Source organism: Pipistrellus kuhlii, unplaced genomic scaffold (genome assembly GCF_014108245.1).
Source record: "Pipistrellus kuhlii isolate mPipKuh1 unplaced genomic scaffold, mPipKuh1.p scaffold_m20_p_8, whole genome shotgun sequence".
Taxonomy (NCBI): Eukaryota; Metazoa; Chordata; class Mammalia; order Chiroptera; family Vespertilionidae; genus Pipistrellus; species Pipistrellus kuhlii.
Window position 1 is genome coordinate 28,149,644 of NW_023425584.1, and position 14,390 is coordinate 28,164,033.

Consider the following 14,390-nt stretch of genomic DNA (forward strand, 5'->3'; position numbering starts at 1 on the left):
AGGAATAAGTTTTATTTGTATTTAATTTCAATGTAAATAGTGACATGTACTTAATGGCAACTGTACTAGCTACAGCGGTATCTGACTTCACCTAAATCCTGTGTGACCAAAGCCAGTTTGTTTTTTTAATATATTTTATTGATTTTTTACAGAGAGAAAGGGAGAGAGATAGAGAGCTAGAAACGTCGATGAGAGAGAAACATCGACCAGCTGCCTCTTGCACACCCCCTACTGGGGATGTGCCCACAACTAATGTACATGCCCTTGACCAGAATCGAACCCGGGACCTTTCAGTCCGCAGACCAACGCTCTACCACTGAGCCAAACCGGTTTCGGCAAAGTATTCAGTTTTGTTTAGGTTTTCCAAATGCCATGGTGTTTGCTCTAAGCTTATCTATAAACCCTCTAGGTAAAAACAAAAAAAAATCGTCATGTTAATAAAACTCGCAGCTGGCAGGTGCTGAGTAATCACTACATACCACGTGCTTTGCAAAGCAACTGACATGCTTTGTCTAATGTATGTCACATGCGATGTCCTGAGGTTATGGATGAGGGGACTGAGCCACCGAGAGGTCCATTGCCTGTTTGAGTCGCCCTGCCAGTCCAGGCAGCATGGGCCCAGGTGTTACTCTGCGGCCTGTCAGTCAGCTCTCGGGGCACTTTTGGCTGGAGTTTTAAGACACCGTCTGCCCTGGTTGATGAAAGCAAGGCTGTGTGTGTGTGTGATTTTTTAAATTGAATTTATTGGGGTGACATTGGTTCACAAAGCCATTCAGGTTTGAAGTGTTCAAGTCAACAGAACATCATGTGCACACTGCATCGTGTGCCCACTGCGCCAAGCAAAGCCTCTTTCAGTCCACATGTCCCCCCTTTTCCTACCTCCGCTTCCATCTCGCCCCCGTTACTTCTGGCTGTCACGCTGTTGTCTATGTCTGTGTGTTATGTATCTACGTTTTTGTTTTTGCTAGTTCCTTCCCTTCTTTCTTCCAGTCCCCCGAGCCCCTCTCCTCTGATAGCTGTCAGTCTGCTCCTTGTACCCACAAGGCAGTGTCTTGAGGTCATTAGCAAGCTGCGTCTAAACAATGGCCACACCACCACACCATGTTTTGCAGGGTTTGGATTTGGATCCCTGCTGGAATGAAGGCGGCTCCCATGGAGACAGGGCTGAGCTTGCAAAACCCAGCCCAGGTCTGCTCACCTGCCCTCAAGGGTAGAGTGGGGAACATTTCCTGCCCCAGGTCTGCAAGTCTGCCTGTTCCCCACCGAGCCCGCCCGGTGAGGGAAAGGCAGCTCACCTGGAAGCAGACTAAGAATGAGGAGAGGGTCTAGATCACATGTGTCAAACACAAGGCCCGCGGGCCAAATCCGTCCCGCCAGGCCTTGCAATGTGGCCCACACCGCGCTGTCATCACTGCACTCCGCTGCGTTTCCATCACAATGACAGTTTATGACTGTTCAGTAAACCATTCGGCCCGCGATTTAGGCTGGATTTTAGATTTTGGCCCCTTCTCTGATTGTGTTCGACACCCCTAGTCTAGATGATGGGGATTCACCCTGCCCAGTGGGAGGCAAACGGGAGCTCGTACCTCAACCCAGTGCGAGCCTGCACTCCCTGGAGGGGGCAGGAGCTTGGCCAGACGTATGTGCGTTGGTCGCTGCCCCATGCCTTCCAGAGGAGCCTGGGTGTCTGCTGGCCTGTGCATGGTACATTTCAGCTGTAATCTTCGTCCTGGGAGCACCTGGAGACATTCAGACCTGGGCTCTGTGTTGTAACAGTGTTCCTGCTTGGCTGCTTCACAGCCTGTCTCCTGAACTTTAGAATTTGGGGAAAATTATAGCTGTAGGGTTCACTTCTTCATCCCTTCTCAACTTATTGGGATTTTGGTCCCTGAAGTCTCTAATTTCTGTACTTTCAAATGCTAAAGGTCACTAAATCCATTACAAGTTTTCATGCATCTTGGTAGCAGCTCAGTGCTTGGACCCTTTGCCAGGATTCTCAATACCCAACATCAGGGATCCAGGGAATGTCGGCTCCATTCTCTGCACTGTGGTCCCTCCCTCGGGATTTCTTCCCTCAAGCTTTATCTCAGCACTCCATGAGACCTTCAGCAGCCTGCACCATCCATCCATCCATCCATCCATCCATCCATCCAGATTTCTTCTTGTTCTCAGAAAGAGTATTCTTGGCCCCAGATGATAGTTACAGATGGGCTCCAACAGAAAGGACTCTTGCATGGACAAGGCATCCATGTGTCTAAGGGGGAAGGTGAAGTCAGCAAAGGCGAGCAAAATGACCACAGCCACAGACCCAAACCTTGGGCTAACACAGAATTGAGAACCCGCTGTTCCCGGACCTTCCGGTGTCCCAGGCAGACTCTCCCCGAGAGCATAGCTATTCCTGAGCATCAGGCTTTGGGCGTGAGTTTAGTGGGAAAAATCATCTGCTGCCAACTGCAAGAGCCAGTGTTACGGTTAGCAGAGGCATCTGTGACTGGCTTTAGGCTGGGCACAACGGCGAGCCACCACGGGTTAGGAGCCCAGGGTCCGTCACAGACTCTACCTGTGACCGCAGCACCTTTGGGGGTTATCAGAGTGGGGGTAAGAATTTCTGTGGTGGCTGGAGGGGAGTTCTCTTGGGCATGGCTTAGATGGTGGCACCCCATGGGAAGGACACAGCGCTAAGGAGGGGAAAGCCCACGGCCGCACTGATCCCCCGTTTGCTTTTCTCCAGCCTGCACGGACAAGGAGCTGAGGAACCTCGCCTCCCGGCTGAAGGACTGGTTCGGAGCCCTTCATGAGGACGCCAACAGGGTCATCAAGCCCACCAGCTCCGAGGCGGCCCAAGGCAGTAAGACCACGTCACTCTGGCTAATTTATTTCATTTCAAACCACCACGTTTTCTCAGTTAGCAGACATTGTTGAATTAGCAATAACAGCATTTTGGGAGTGAACAAAGATACTCTACATTAAATATTCATGCTGACTTAAAATATGTCCCAATTTCAGAAATATTAAAATATAGTGGAGGGGAAAATGCCTTAGAATCTGGACAATACAATAGTTATACAAATTTTGGATCCATAGTTGGGAATCTGAATTTATAAAGTAACTTAAGTGTAGTTGAAAAATTATTGTATGTTTAGTATACACATTTGGGGAAATATATTAAATATATATATAAATGCAAAAAGAATCTATAAAGCCATTATTTGAGCAGCTGTTAGGCATGTTTTGATACATTTTCCTTGTCATATGGGAAAAAATGTGTGTATTTACATAACACTTTGCAGCCTGTTGTATGATCTTTTATCATTTAGCTATACACTGCAGCTACCTTTCTGTTGTTGAATAGGATTCTGCTTGTAATAGCTACAGAGAATCCCATTTTATGGATATAATGTAATTGATGCCGACCTTTGGAGCCGTGAAGTTGTTCTAATGTTCAGCTCTTTTAAACAACATCGTAGCAAACACCTTTGATCATCTGTCTCAGTGGACACGAGACTGCATTTCGTTCCCACAGACACTCCAAGCCAGGGGCCCCTCACCCCCTCACCCAACTGCAGGGCCTCCTCACAGACAAGGGAACACTCAGAACCGATTCTCACATTGTACTTGGACAGAGTCTGTCCATGATGTCTTCTCCACAGGAGGTATGCTTCTCCACATGTGGCCGTCAACACAGAGGGGGTTAGTCAACAATACAGTGAGTGCAGGACAAGGAGCTTTGTAACTGTTGGGACCCAGTTAACCAGCATCAGGTCTTCAGCCAGAAGAAGAATGTTCCCCTTAATTCTTGGTTATTCTTTGCTGTTCAGAGCCATAGATACTGATAGGGAACATTGGTGGGGCGGACACTTCTTCCACTAGTTTGGATCTTCTGAGGTAAAGGAAAGAGAGTGTTTGCTTCCGGGATCTACGTGTCCACAGAGTCTGTGTCTGGCGAAGGGGAAGTAGGTATGTTTTTATTCCCGCTGGGGGCTTCCTTGGGAGTGTGGACAGGTGAGCCACAGGTGGTCTGGAGCAGCTTTCCCCTGGGATCCTCCCAGAGCACTTCGCCGTGCGGAGGGCTGCTCCTTGCCACTGCGGTCTGGGGATCCTTCTGTAGACACTGGGAGCCCGGGCAAAGCTGCCCTGGCGGGAAGCTGATTGAGTCCCAGAGGGGCTTCTGGTTTGATGGCCCCAAGTAGCTGGAGTGAGGGGAGCAGAGGGGAGTGTGGCATAGAGGCCAGGGAGGCTGAGGCCAAAGCCAGGGAACCCTAGACATCCCATGTGCTTGGGCCCAGTTAGGAGGGCTGCTCTGTCCCCCCACCCCACCCCTAGATATCAGATGCAGGAACTTCTTTTCTAGAACCTTCCTACTAGGTGAGAAGTGGACTTGGCCCTTCTAGGCACTTCTTCTTGGTGGGCAATCAGCAGTAAACTCCTCTTTCCCAGGATATTTTAATATCCTATGAAACTGATGCATAAAGTATTTTGACAACACGTGTGGAGCCACTTGGTGTTGGGATAAATTATCTTTCAGATTTGGTAGCCCCCGGGGTAATCATCATCAAATGAGAGGCCACACTGTGTCCCCAGTCTCTGTCCTTGAAAAAGATGTTCTCAGATGTGTTCTAAGATAGCAAGAGGAATACATATAAAAATGGAAAGGCTTTTGTGATTTTAGCGGTAAACTTTGCGGGAGCTAGAAAACTTCTCTCAACAAATAGTTTTATTGAGCATTTACTATGCGCCTGTCCCAGCTCAGGCTACGGAGGGGAATGGCCCTGGGCCTCTGGGAGCACTGGGGGAGCACTGGCTCTAACAGAGTGTGGGTGGGCAGGAGCGGGAGGCTTCTGGTAGTGGAGACCCTTTGGTAAACACAGTGCTTTAAAAAAGGAGGGCATATTTTGCTCTTACGCTGTACTAAGCGGGTGATGTACATAGAAGCCCAGTGACCAGGATGTGGGTGGGATTATCAACCTCATCAGGACCCTTCGCTAATGCCACTGTGTTCCTCCACTCAACTTGCACTGTCCATCCCCAAACAGGGCACCTGGCCAGCTGGATGTCCTCGGAACAGAAGGTCATGCATCCTGCTGGGCGGAGGCAGCCCGGGAGAGGATGGATTGAGAGTGTAGACTCAGGGCGGGGCTCCCTGGGTTCCAATCCCAGCTCCACAATTGTATGACCTTGAGCTTTTATTTTTTCATCTGTCAGTAAAGCGGATATAGAATTATTTCACAGGACCGTTACAAGGGTTCCTCAAAGTAAGACAAAAGTGAACCTTTGTCTCAGTTTTCTGGGAAGATGAAACTAGTCCTAGAAATCTAGCTTGTGGTATAATGTGAAATCACGAGTGCTTTTGGCTCTGGAAGAAGTTAGATTTGGGGCATGCCCTCTCTGCGGCTTGGCTATGGTAGACTCAGAATCCCAAATGGTAAGCAAAGTTTTTATTTGGGTGCATACAGTTTCCTTTGCGGCTACAAGTATTTCTTTAAGAAAACAACCCCTCCTCCACCAGGGAAATAAAATTATTGTCTGAGTCAGTTTTGGTTCCAGTTCATGTACCTCTGAGGGGCGAGCAGAAGAGAAGCACAGGAACTGAGGCTGCTTGGGAAGGTCAGCAGTGCAGGACTGTGCCACGTGATCGCTCTTACTGCCGTCCTTTTACAATTATTTCCCTAAATGTCAAAGCGTAGTTTGCAGTACTGTTATTAGTTCTCTTACTCACCCTGTGTACATTCTTCTCTCAGGCACACCCGGGTTAGGCAAGTCTTGTAAATGAAAACCCATACTTACATTACAGATAAATGAGCATTGGAGATTTGTGCCCCTTAAACATATTTTCCTTAGATGCTAACTTCTGGTTTTGTGCATTTTAAATTGTTTCATTTAAACGCCCCCCCCACCCCGCAACATATTCTAGCAGAGTGCCACTGAAACTGTCCCCTAGAGGGGAACAGCCTCAGGAAGGTGGGACAGGCACTGGGCCTCCTCCCGGGCAGGAGCATCCAGGCCCTGGCAGCTGACGCACCTTCCCTCGCAGGGTTTGACACCAGCATCCTGCCCATCTGCAAGGACTCCCTGGGCTGGATGTTCAACAAGTTGGACATGAACTATGACCTCCTGCTTGACCACTCGGAGATCAATGCCATCTACCTGGACAAGTACGAGCCCTGCATCAAGCCTCTCTTCAACTCCTGTGACTCCTTTAAGGACGGCAAGCTCTCCAACAATGAGTGGTGCTACTGCTTCCAGAAGCCGGGAGGTAAGGCCGGGGGAGGCTGGGGGAGCCCAGGGCAGCCAGGCCGGCAGAACCGCACCCTGGGGAGGCGGAGATTAGCAGGAAGGAGGATGTGGCTAGAGAGTAAAGCCTCCAGTCCATTAAAGGCTCTTTTTTTCTTATTTTCTTTCTGTTTTTATCATGTATTTTAGAAAACCCTAGAGCATAATCAGTGAATCCGTTATTTCAAATTTTCCTTTTGGGAAAAATCTCTTAATTATATTGTGCCTCAGCCTTTTCCTCTGTAAAATGGGTGTGGAAATCTTTGCAACATTAATTCTCAAGATGGCTGTGGGAAATTCCCACTGTCACATGGATTTCTATGTTCCCCTTAGAAAAAACCAGGAGTCAGCTCTGGGATAGTAGGACTTATACTGAGTATCTTAGACAAGGATATTGCGGTTATAAATAAACTCTGGCTAACTGAAGAAATAAAGAAGGCAGGCTTTGAGGAATACGTGGACAGAACACAGGGGCATCTTGTGTAACCCGTCAGGAGAGTGAGCCTCACTTGTGCAGACGAGGGACTAGAATGCAGCTCAGGGATCCAGCAGGAGCTATGAGACTCCCTGAGAGATCTCAGGTCTGGCTTTATTTTTCTGTCTCAGCTTCCTGGAGTGGGGTGGGAGCAGGGGGCAGGCGGGGTGCCCAGGTCTGGTGGTCCACAGCTCTCAGGACCAGCAGAAACTCGCTGCCAATCTCAAACCCAGAGAAGTCTGGTCCAGCTTAGGTCAGGTCCTCAGGATAACATGCCATACGCATGGCTGTCCGAACCCACCCTGGGAAAGGGAAGGACGTGAACATTAAGGCATTTAAAGTGTATACGTGTTGCCCTGGCCAGTGTGGCTCCGCTGGGTGTTGTCTGGCGCACAGAGGGATTGCCTCGTGGATTCCCGGTCACGGCACATGCTGGGGCCGCAGGCTCCATGGCTGGTGTGGGCATGCAGGAGGCAGGCGATAGAAGCTTCTCTCTTGCATCAATGTTCCTCTTCCTCTCTCTAAAAATGAATGGAAATATTTTTTTAAAATTGTGAATGAATGCACAAACAGTACACATACAGCAGAAAATATAAGTAGGCATCACAGAAGAGCACTCAGTGAGAAGTACATACGTGTGTATGTTTATAGAATTACACGACACATTCCTGAAAAACAGAATTACTGGTCAAAAGGCCATGCACGTGTTTAAGTTTGAGCAGCTTCCAATTTGCTCTCCAAAGAGGGCAGTTTTTACGCTCATGAAGAAATACACAAGAATACCTCGTTGCCCACGTTCTTCACAAACTGTGTGATCATTCTGGACTCCATCTACCGTGTGATGGCTTAGGCTAAACCTCTTTATGTTTGCTTGCGACACTCTTCAGTTTCCCTGAAATGCCTCATATTTTTCTATTGGGTTCTTGTGCTTGTTCGTTTGTTTTTAATAAGAATTATTTCTAAGGATATTAGGACTGTTGTAGTCATACATATTGCAAGTGATTTTTCCCAGCTTCAACTGTATTTTAGCTAGGGAGAAATGTTAGATTTTAAGATAGATTTCCCCATCTTTTATTTTATGGCCTCTTAGCAGCCACAAAGCTTAAATTAAGCTTAGAAAGTTGTTTCCCACTTTAAGATAGTACAGCCGCTCTCTTGTGTGTTTCCTTCACCGCCTTTGGGATTGTGTGTGTGTGTTGAAATCTTGTATCAGTGTAGATTTTTTTGTTGCACAGTCAAGTGGGGTCCCAGCCCCCACCAGCCATGTCCGAAAACGGCTGTCCAGTGGCTCTCCCGACATTTATTGACTAACCATCTTTCTCCTTCGGATTTGAAATGCTTCCTCTGTCATAGAAAACTCCTACGTGTATATCCGTCTATTCCGTCCTATTAATTGAACTGAATATTTGTTAGTTCTAAACTTCAAGTTACAGTTGTCTTACAGTCCGTTTTAATATCCAATAGGGCCAACCTCTGCTGCCATTGGTCTTTTCTCAGAATTTTCCTGGATGTTCTCATACATTTGGAGCTTTAGAATCAGTTTATTCAATAAGAAAATGCTTACTGGTTTCTTTTTAGAATCAGGCACAATGATATTAATATAGAGAGAACTGATGGCTGTGGAAGTGAACCATTCTGCCCAAGAACAGGTTCTGTCTATAAACCAGGCCGACCACCGGTTCTGTTCTCACCAACATTCTACATCCTTGTGTTTGTTGTTGCCATGGGAAATGAAATCATTTCTTTCTCATTGTGTGCCTTGCTGGTGGTGGTTTCAGTATTAACTTGTTCTCCGCCACCTTACTAAATTCTCATTGTGGGTAAGTGGTTTTCCTGGTTGGTTTCCTTGGATGTTTCAGCTGTGCCGTCATAGCATCTGCAAACAGTGCTGATTTTCTGTCTTCCTTCTCAATTTCCATACCTCATTTCTTTCTCTTCTCTAATCACATCTGCTAGTACTTCCCAATTGATGTTAAATAATAGCCATGTTTTCTACTTCAATAGAAATGCTTGCAGTGGTTCAGCGGGAAGCTTAGTGACAGATTTGGGCCTGAGTTCCTACGAAGTCACGCGGCCTTAGCCAGCGGTCAGGCTTAGCCTGGTGAGCGCAGCCTCGGGGCTCAGGCTTCCCTGGACCTGGGGTGTCAGGCAGGCTCCCCTCTCGGCAGGACCCACACTGTGGCTGGGTGAGTTGACACAGTAATTTGTGGTAGTTCTTTTCCGTGTGTTTCTCGTTTTGTGTGGTTCTACCATTTTCTTTTAGTATATGTGCTGCCGAAGCGAGCACTGGTTCTACCATTTTCTTAAATAAGTTGCTTTATTTTTTTGTTAGGTCTCCACCATCTCTGTCCCTGACCCCAACCCAGTTCTGGGGTTTTCATTTTCCTTCCACATTTCATTATTATGTACTTGAGGCTAAATTTTTTCCCCAAAGTTTTTCCTGATCTGTAGACCTTCCATATTGGTGTCTGGTATTTCCAATATGGCTAATTTGTAGATAGCTCTGCAGTTAAGTATCTCAGTGCCTCTTTGGCCCAAGACAATTGTTAGAGCCACTTTTAAACTGTCATGTATAGGATTATTTGTTCACTGGTTTTGATTTTTTTCTCTTTAATTTTATTGCCGAGTTTGAGTTTTAGACTTTTCAGAAGCAAAAATGCTAAGCATAAACTTCCTGGAGTTACAGTTTCTTTTCTGATACCTTTTTAAAACATTCTCCCAGCACTGGGTGTAAGTACAGAATAATGGGAACACACACCAATTGTTTTCCCTTTTACTGGTGGTAGAACCATTTTGCCTGGAATTCTTCACCTTTAAGGGCACGGATTTCCTAGGACGTGTCTCGGTTTCTCTCAGCCCCTGTCACTCTGCTGAGCGGTTAGTCCTGTTGGGTCACCCTCTTCTCGGGGAGGACTGGTTGCAGGTGGATGCTGAGCATCGAACCCGGAGCTGCAGACAGAGCCTGTGCTTCTTTCGTTGCTCAGTTGTCCTCTTTCTGTCACTTTCATCCTTGACCCTTGGCATCTGTGCATTTAACTCTAGCCTTGCAGTCTCCTTTCCGTGGGAAGCCCTGACCACAGAGAGAGAGAGCTGGGCTTTGGCTTTCACCTGCTCAGCAGCAAACCTGTTTTGTGGCGGCTCTTACCTGGAGTTTTGTGCTTTCCTCTGTTCCCTGCAGCAGTGTTTTAGCAGGCCTCAGTCTGATTTTTTTTTTTTTTCACCTTTCAATAAGCAGAATTTTTAAAACCACAGGATGGAGCACAATTGGAGGAAGAAGCCTAAGAGTATGAGTCCTGTTTTAAAGGACACTATCGGGATGGTGTGATCTTCCTGCCTTTCTCTCCAGGGCCGTCTTCCCTTGTCCACAGCTGCTGCTCTGCCCTGTCGTGCCTTCCACAGAGAGGAATTTCTATTTGCTAAGCGCCTTACACGGTTGTTATAAAGATTAAACTAATGAAGATGCAGAGTTCTAGGACATTGTCTGGTACATTCCACGAATTCAGTAAATGTTCATTATCACAGTAAACACCAAATTTAATCATCACAGATGAAATTTGTTTTCCATTTCAGTTGGTATCTCAAACCCAGAAGTAAACACAATGTATTTTAGAGCCAGTTTCTCTCGGGGAACAAGCAGCAGGCCTGGTGACACTGGGAGACCCGCAGGGGACAGATGTGGCAGGTGCTGTCCAGGCCCAGCACCTGCCCTAGAGGTAGTCCAGGTCCCTGGGGATTGGAGCGTCTCTGTCTGTGCTCAGAGACCCATGAGGGCCAGCAGGGCCTCCCAGAGGCACAGGGCCTGCACAGGTGAGTCCTGGGAAGTCACCTTTCTTTGGGCTTGAGTGGAAGAAGCTTCTCTAGGGAGTAAAAGAGTGTGATACCTTTTTATATGCCCTGCTTAGCCGTGTGGTTCTCTCATGGAGAACTGAGGGTTCTGTGCTCGTTCATAACAGCCTGTTTTATAATTGAGGCTCGGAGACTGAGACACATGCCCAAAGCTCTCAGCTGAAAGTTATGCTGCTGTCTCTCTGGATGGCTTGTGCGAGGCCTGTTGTACTCTCCTGGGTAGTAAGCCATGAGGCCCAGTCTACCCCGCTTCCTCTCTTCAGCAGAACCCAGTGTGGGCTCCGTGTCTGTCCCCTTCCCTCTGGTTAGCTAGTCTGTGGATTCTGAACACATACCCACCAGGAAGTGTCGGTCCTCAGCTCATTATTTACTTCCCTATAGAAAGCTTGTTAGCAAATCACCTTTTAGTCACCTGGTGATGGTGGTGGGAAGAAAATTCCCGTACAAGGAGCCCCCAAGTACTATTTTAAGTATCTCATGGTGTGAGTTTTGTCCTTTTAATTAGTAACACTCTGGCCTGGATTTGTTTTGCTGTGCAGTAACAGTAGTTGCAGTAACCCACTCCCAGGGGAGCTGCTGTCTGCGTTTCCTGTCAGGAGGGAGGCCAGTGGCTAGGGATGATCCCTGATTTCCATACACTCCATTGCAGGTCTCCCTTGCCAGAATGAAGTGAGCAGGATCCAGAAGCTGAGCAAGGGGAAAAGCCTGCTGGGTAAGTACAGTGTCTTGCCACTCATTTCAATAACCAATTGAAGCAACATGTCTCTTGCAGTGATACTGGGCACAGCAATGGTTATTCAGTTAGGGAATGCCTCACTTTACCCTATGCAGGTCTCCCCCAGGGACCTGGTCCTAGGCCACACTCAGCAGGGCCCGGCCTGAGGGCTGGTGAGTTGGCTGAAAACTAGCAAGAGGAGAGGCCAGGCTGGTGGGCAAGGCAGCCAGGATTGGAGTCTCTCCCCTCACCTTGGGCTCCAGCAAATCTCTGCTTTTTCTTCTTTTAAGCACAGCCATTGAAGGGAGCTCTCGGGTGTTCCTTCCAGCTCTAAAATGATAGAACTTCCTGTATTCCTAGCTCAAGCTGCCCATTGAGGGAGGAGATGAGCCATCCTCCCTCGTAGGACTATCAGATAGGACTCACAGACGTGAGTGGACGTGAGCATATTTCTTTCCATGCTCACGTGATCCCTCGAAAAGAAGTGTAAGGTGCCTGGCCCGGACAGCACACATTTCTTCTCCTTTCTTTGTCCGAATGATGAGGTGGAAGCAGGTGGGTTGTGTGATTTCCCAGACGTGCAGGCCTGGCCGAGGTGGGGGAAGCAGAGCCGGCCTGAGGGAGCACACGCTCCCTCTAGCTCCACGCCAGCCCCGAAAGGTGGGTACAACTCATTGTTGGAAAAAAGGAGTAAGCATTTGCTTTCCTTTTTTAAAAACCATCTGACCAGCTGCAGCAATAACTCAGGATCGTTCTTATGAGGCATTCAGGGCAGCGCATTCCCTAGGCAGCTTGCCGCTGCAGAGGTTTATTTGCCTGATGGAAATGGGCAGGTTTTTCACAGATTGGCTGTTTCCCCCTCCTGACCCCTCAGAGTTCGCACTCCTCCCTTCCCCTTTTGAAAGTTACTTATTTCACTGCTCGCCTCAAACTCGGCACACCTGACACTCCGGAGTTGGGAACTTGACCTGTCTGGTCCCAGGCTCTTCCCCCATGTGAGCACAGGAAGGCCTCTCTCTGACCCGAAGGCCGAGTGGAGAAACCCCCTCCCCCCGCAGGTCTTCCCGTGGGACCTGTGCTTACTGACCTGATTCCTCCACGTGGGAGGCCACTTGGGTCTGAGTGATGTGCCCCATACCCACAGGTACTTACGGAGCGAGTATAATGCTATTTTTAAAGTAGTTGTTTCCATTGGGTGTGATATCTCCTTACTGCTTCATTAATTCATAACGCATGAGACATAAGACATGGTCTGAGATAGCATGTTACATCTCCCATTATCTGAGCTCATCTACTTGAAATGCCTCCTTCTCTCCAGATATGAGTCCACCTAGTTTCTAGGCTTCCTTCCTACCACATTGCTATCACACGGCAATGAGTCTGGCTGACGAATAGAAATACTGTCTACCTGCTTACAAATTATTTTTCTCATGGTGAAATCTTCTAATGTAATACATTATTTTTTTAAAATTGAAATGCCCTTGAATACAGACAAAACAAGCAACAGCAAATCCTAATCCATTACAATGACTGCCATTATAATCCATTATCGTTACTTAAAAGAGTGGCCATCCTGTCACATTATAGGCAGAGAGCAGCACCTGCTTCCTGCTCACCTGCGGGCCCAGCCCAATGCTGTCTTATTGGTTTATTAGTCACCTGTTCTCCAACTGCAGCTCAAAGAGCAACCACGTTCTCCAGCTCTCTGCTTGTTCTCCTTTGCAGGTCCTATTTGAGCCTCTGTGCATGAATCTGCATTTTGGTAACTGAAAGCATCTATTTTTACTTCCTCCCTGAAGACTTGGGAGTGCTGAGAGAGTCCCTAAGTTGGAGTGTGGGCACCGCCTGTCTCACTGCAGCATCAACAGGCTTGCCTGTCATGTAGGGATGGCTTTCTGCCCATCCGAGATGCTGAGGAGCCTGCTGCAGGAGTGATTACAGTAGTCCCTCCTGTCAGCTGGATCAGGGCTCAAACCCAGGTTCATGTAGTAAAAATCTCTCCCTCCCTGGCCACACTTCATTTTGGGGTCTATACCAAAAAGTAAGAGGTAAATTAAAAAAGGAACTTAGTCTAAAAAAATCAGAAATAAAACTAGGGAGTAGGAAACCACAATAGCAAGCTGAAGCCTGTCTTCACAGGTTTGACGCAGACAGTCCACTCGCTCAGGAGAAGCCCCATAAAAGATGAGCAGTCATCAGACAGGCACCCTAAGAAAAACCAAAACTAAACCAGCCATAAGGATTATCTGCAGCTCAATGAGAATCAGCTTAGCAATACTGACTGAAGAAATCATATCTCCAAGTGCTGAGAGGAAACACTTGCAACCTGGAAAGCCACTTACCCCGCGAGCATGCTCCAGTGTGATGACAGTGATGTGCCCAGTCCCAGGCGTACTGAATCTCACTCGGATGCTTTGCTCTGCAGAAGATAAAAATAATCCTAGAGGAATTAACTGTGAGAAAGACATGCAGCTAAGTCTACATGTACACGCTATAACATTTTTTTTTTATAGCAAGCTGAACATAAGATTTCAGAGTGTTGGTGGCAGTGAGAAAAAGTGGTAAAAATGTTAAATTTGATTTGTTCAGGAAGAAAACAAAACATAGATTAACTTTACATCTTATCTATACTAGTAAAAGGGTAACATGCTAATTAGACCAGGTCAACTGGACATCTTCCGGTCATCCTTCCAGACAAAGCCAGGGTGCCAGGCGCCGAGGCAGAGGTGGTTGGGGCCAATCAGGCCAGCAGGGGAGCAGTTCGGGGCGATCAGGAAGAGTGGTTAGGGATTATCAGCCAAGCTGGCAGGTGAGCAGTTAGGAGCCAGAGGTTCCAGATTGGAGAGGGTGCAGCCTGGGCTGAGGGAACCCCCCTGCATGAATTTCTGCACTGGGCCTCTAGTAAGTAAAAATATGCTTCTCTGGTAAATTTAAGGATAATAAAATATAGAAGAAAATAAATATACAACACAAAGCAGAAAACGGGAAAATAAATAAATAGAAAATACAAAATAGAGGTAGAAATAAGAGCAAACCTATCTGTAATAACAATATATATGAATGGACCTAACTCAGACTATTGAT

General features: G+C 47.4%; 1 protein-coding gene across 2 annotated transcripts in view; it reads left to right on the forward strand.

Moving 5' to 3' along the window:
• Positions 1-14,390, forward strand: part of SPOCK1 (SPARC (osteonectin), cwcv and kazal like domains proteoglycan 1) — a 430,304-nt gene that overhangs the window by 408,078 nt on the left and 7,836 nt on the right. For both annotated transcript variants that reach the window (XM_036424283.2, XM_036424282.2), the window contains 3 exons: positions 2,732-2,848; positions 6,032-6,253; positions 11,241-11,303. In XM_036424283.2, the coding sequence (XP_036280176.1) occupies positions 2,732-2,848; positions 6,032-6,253; positions 11,241-11,303 (402 nt within the window). The remainder of the gene's footprint in view (positions 1-2,731; positions 2,849-6,031; positions 6,254-11,240; positions 11,304-14,390) is intronic.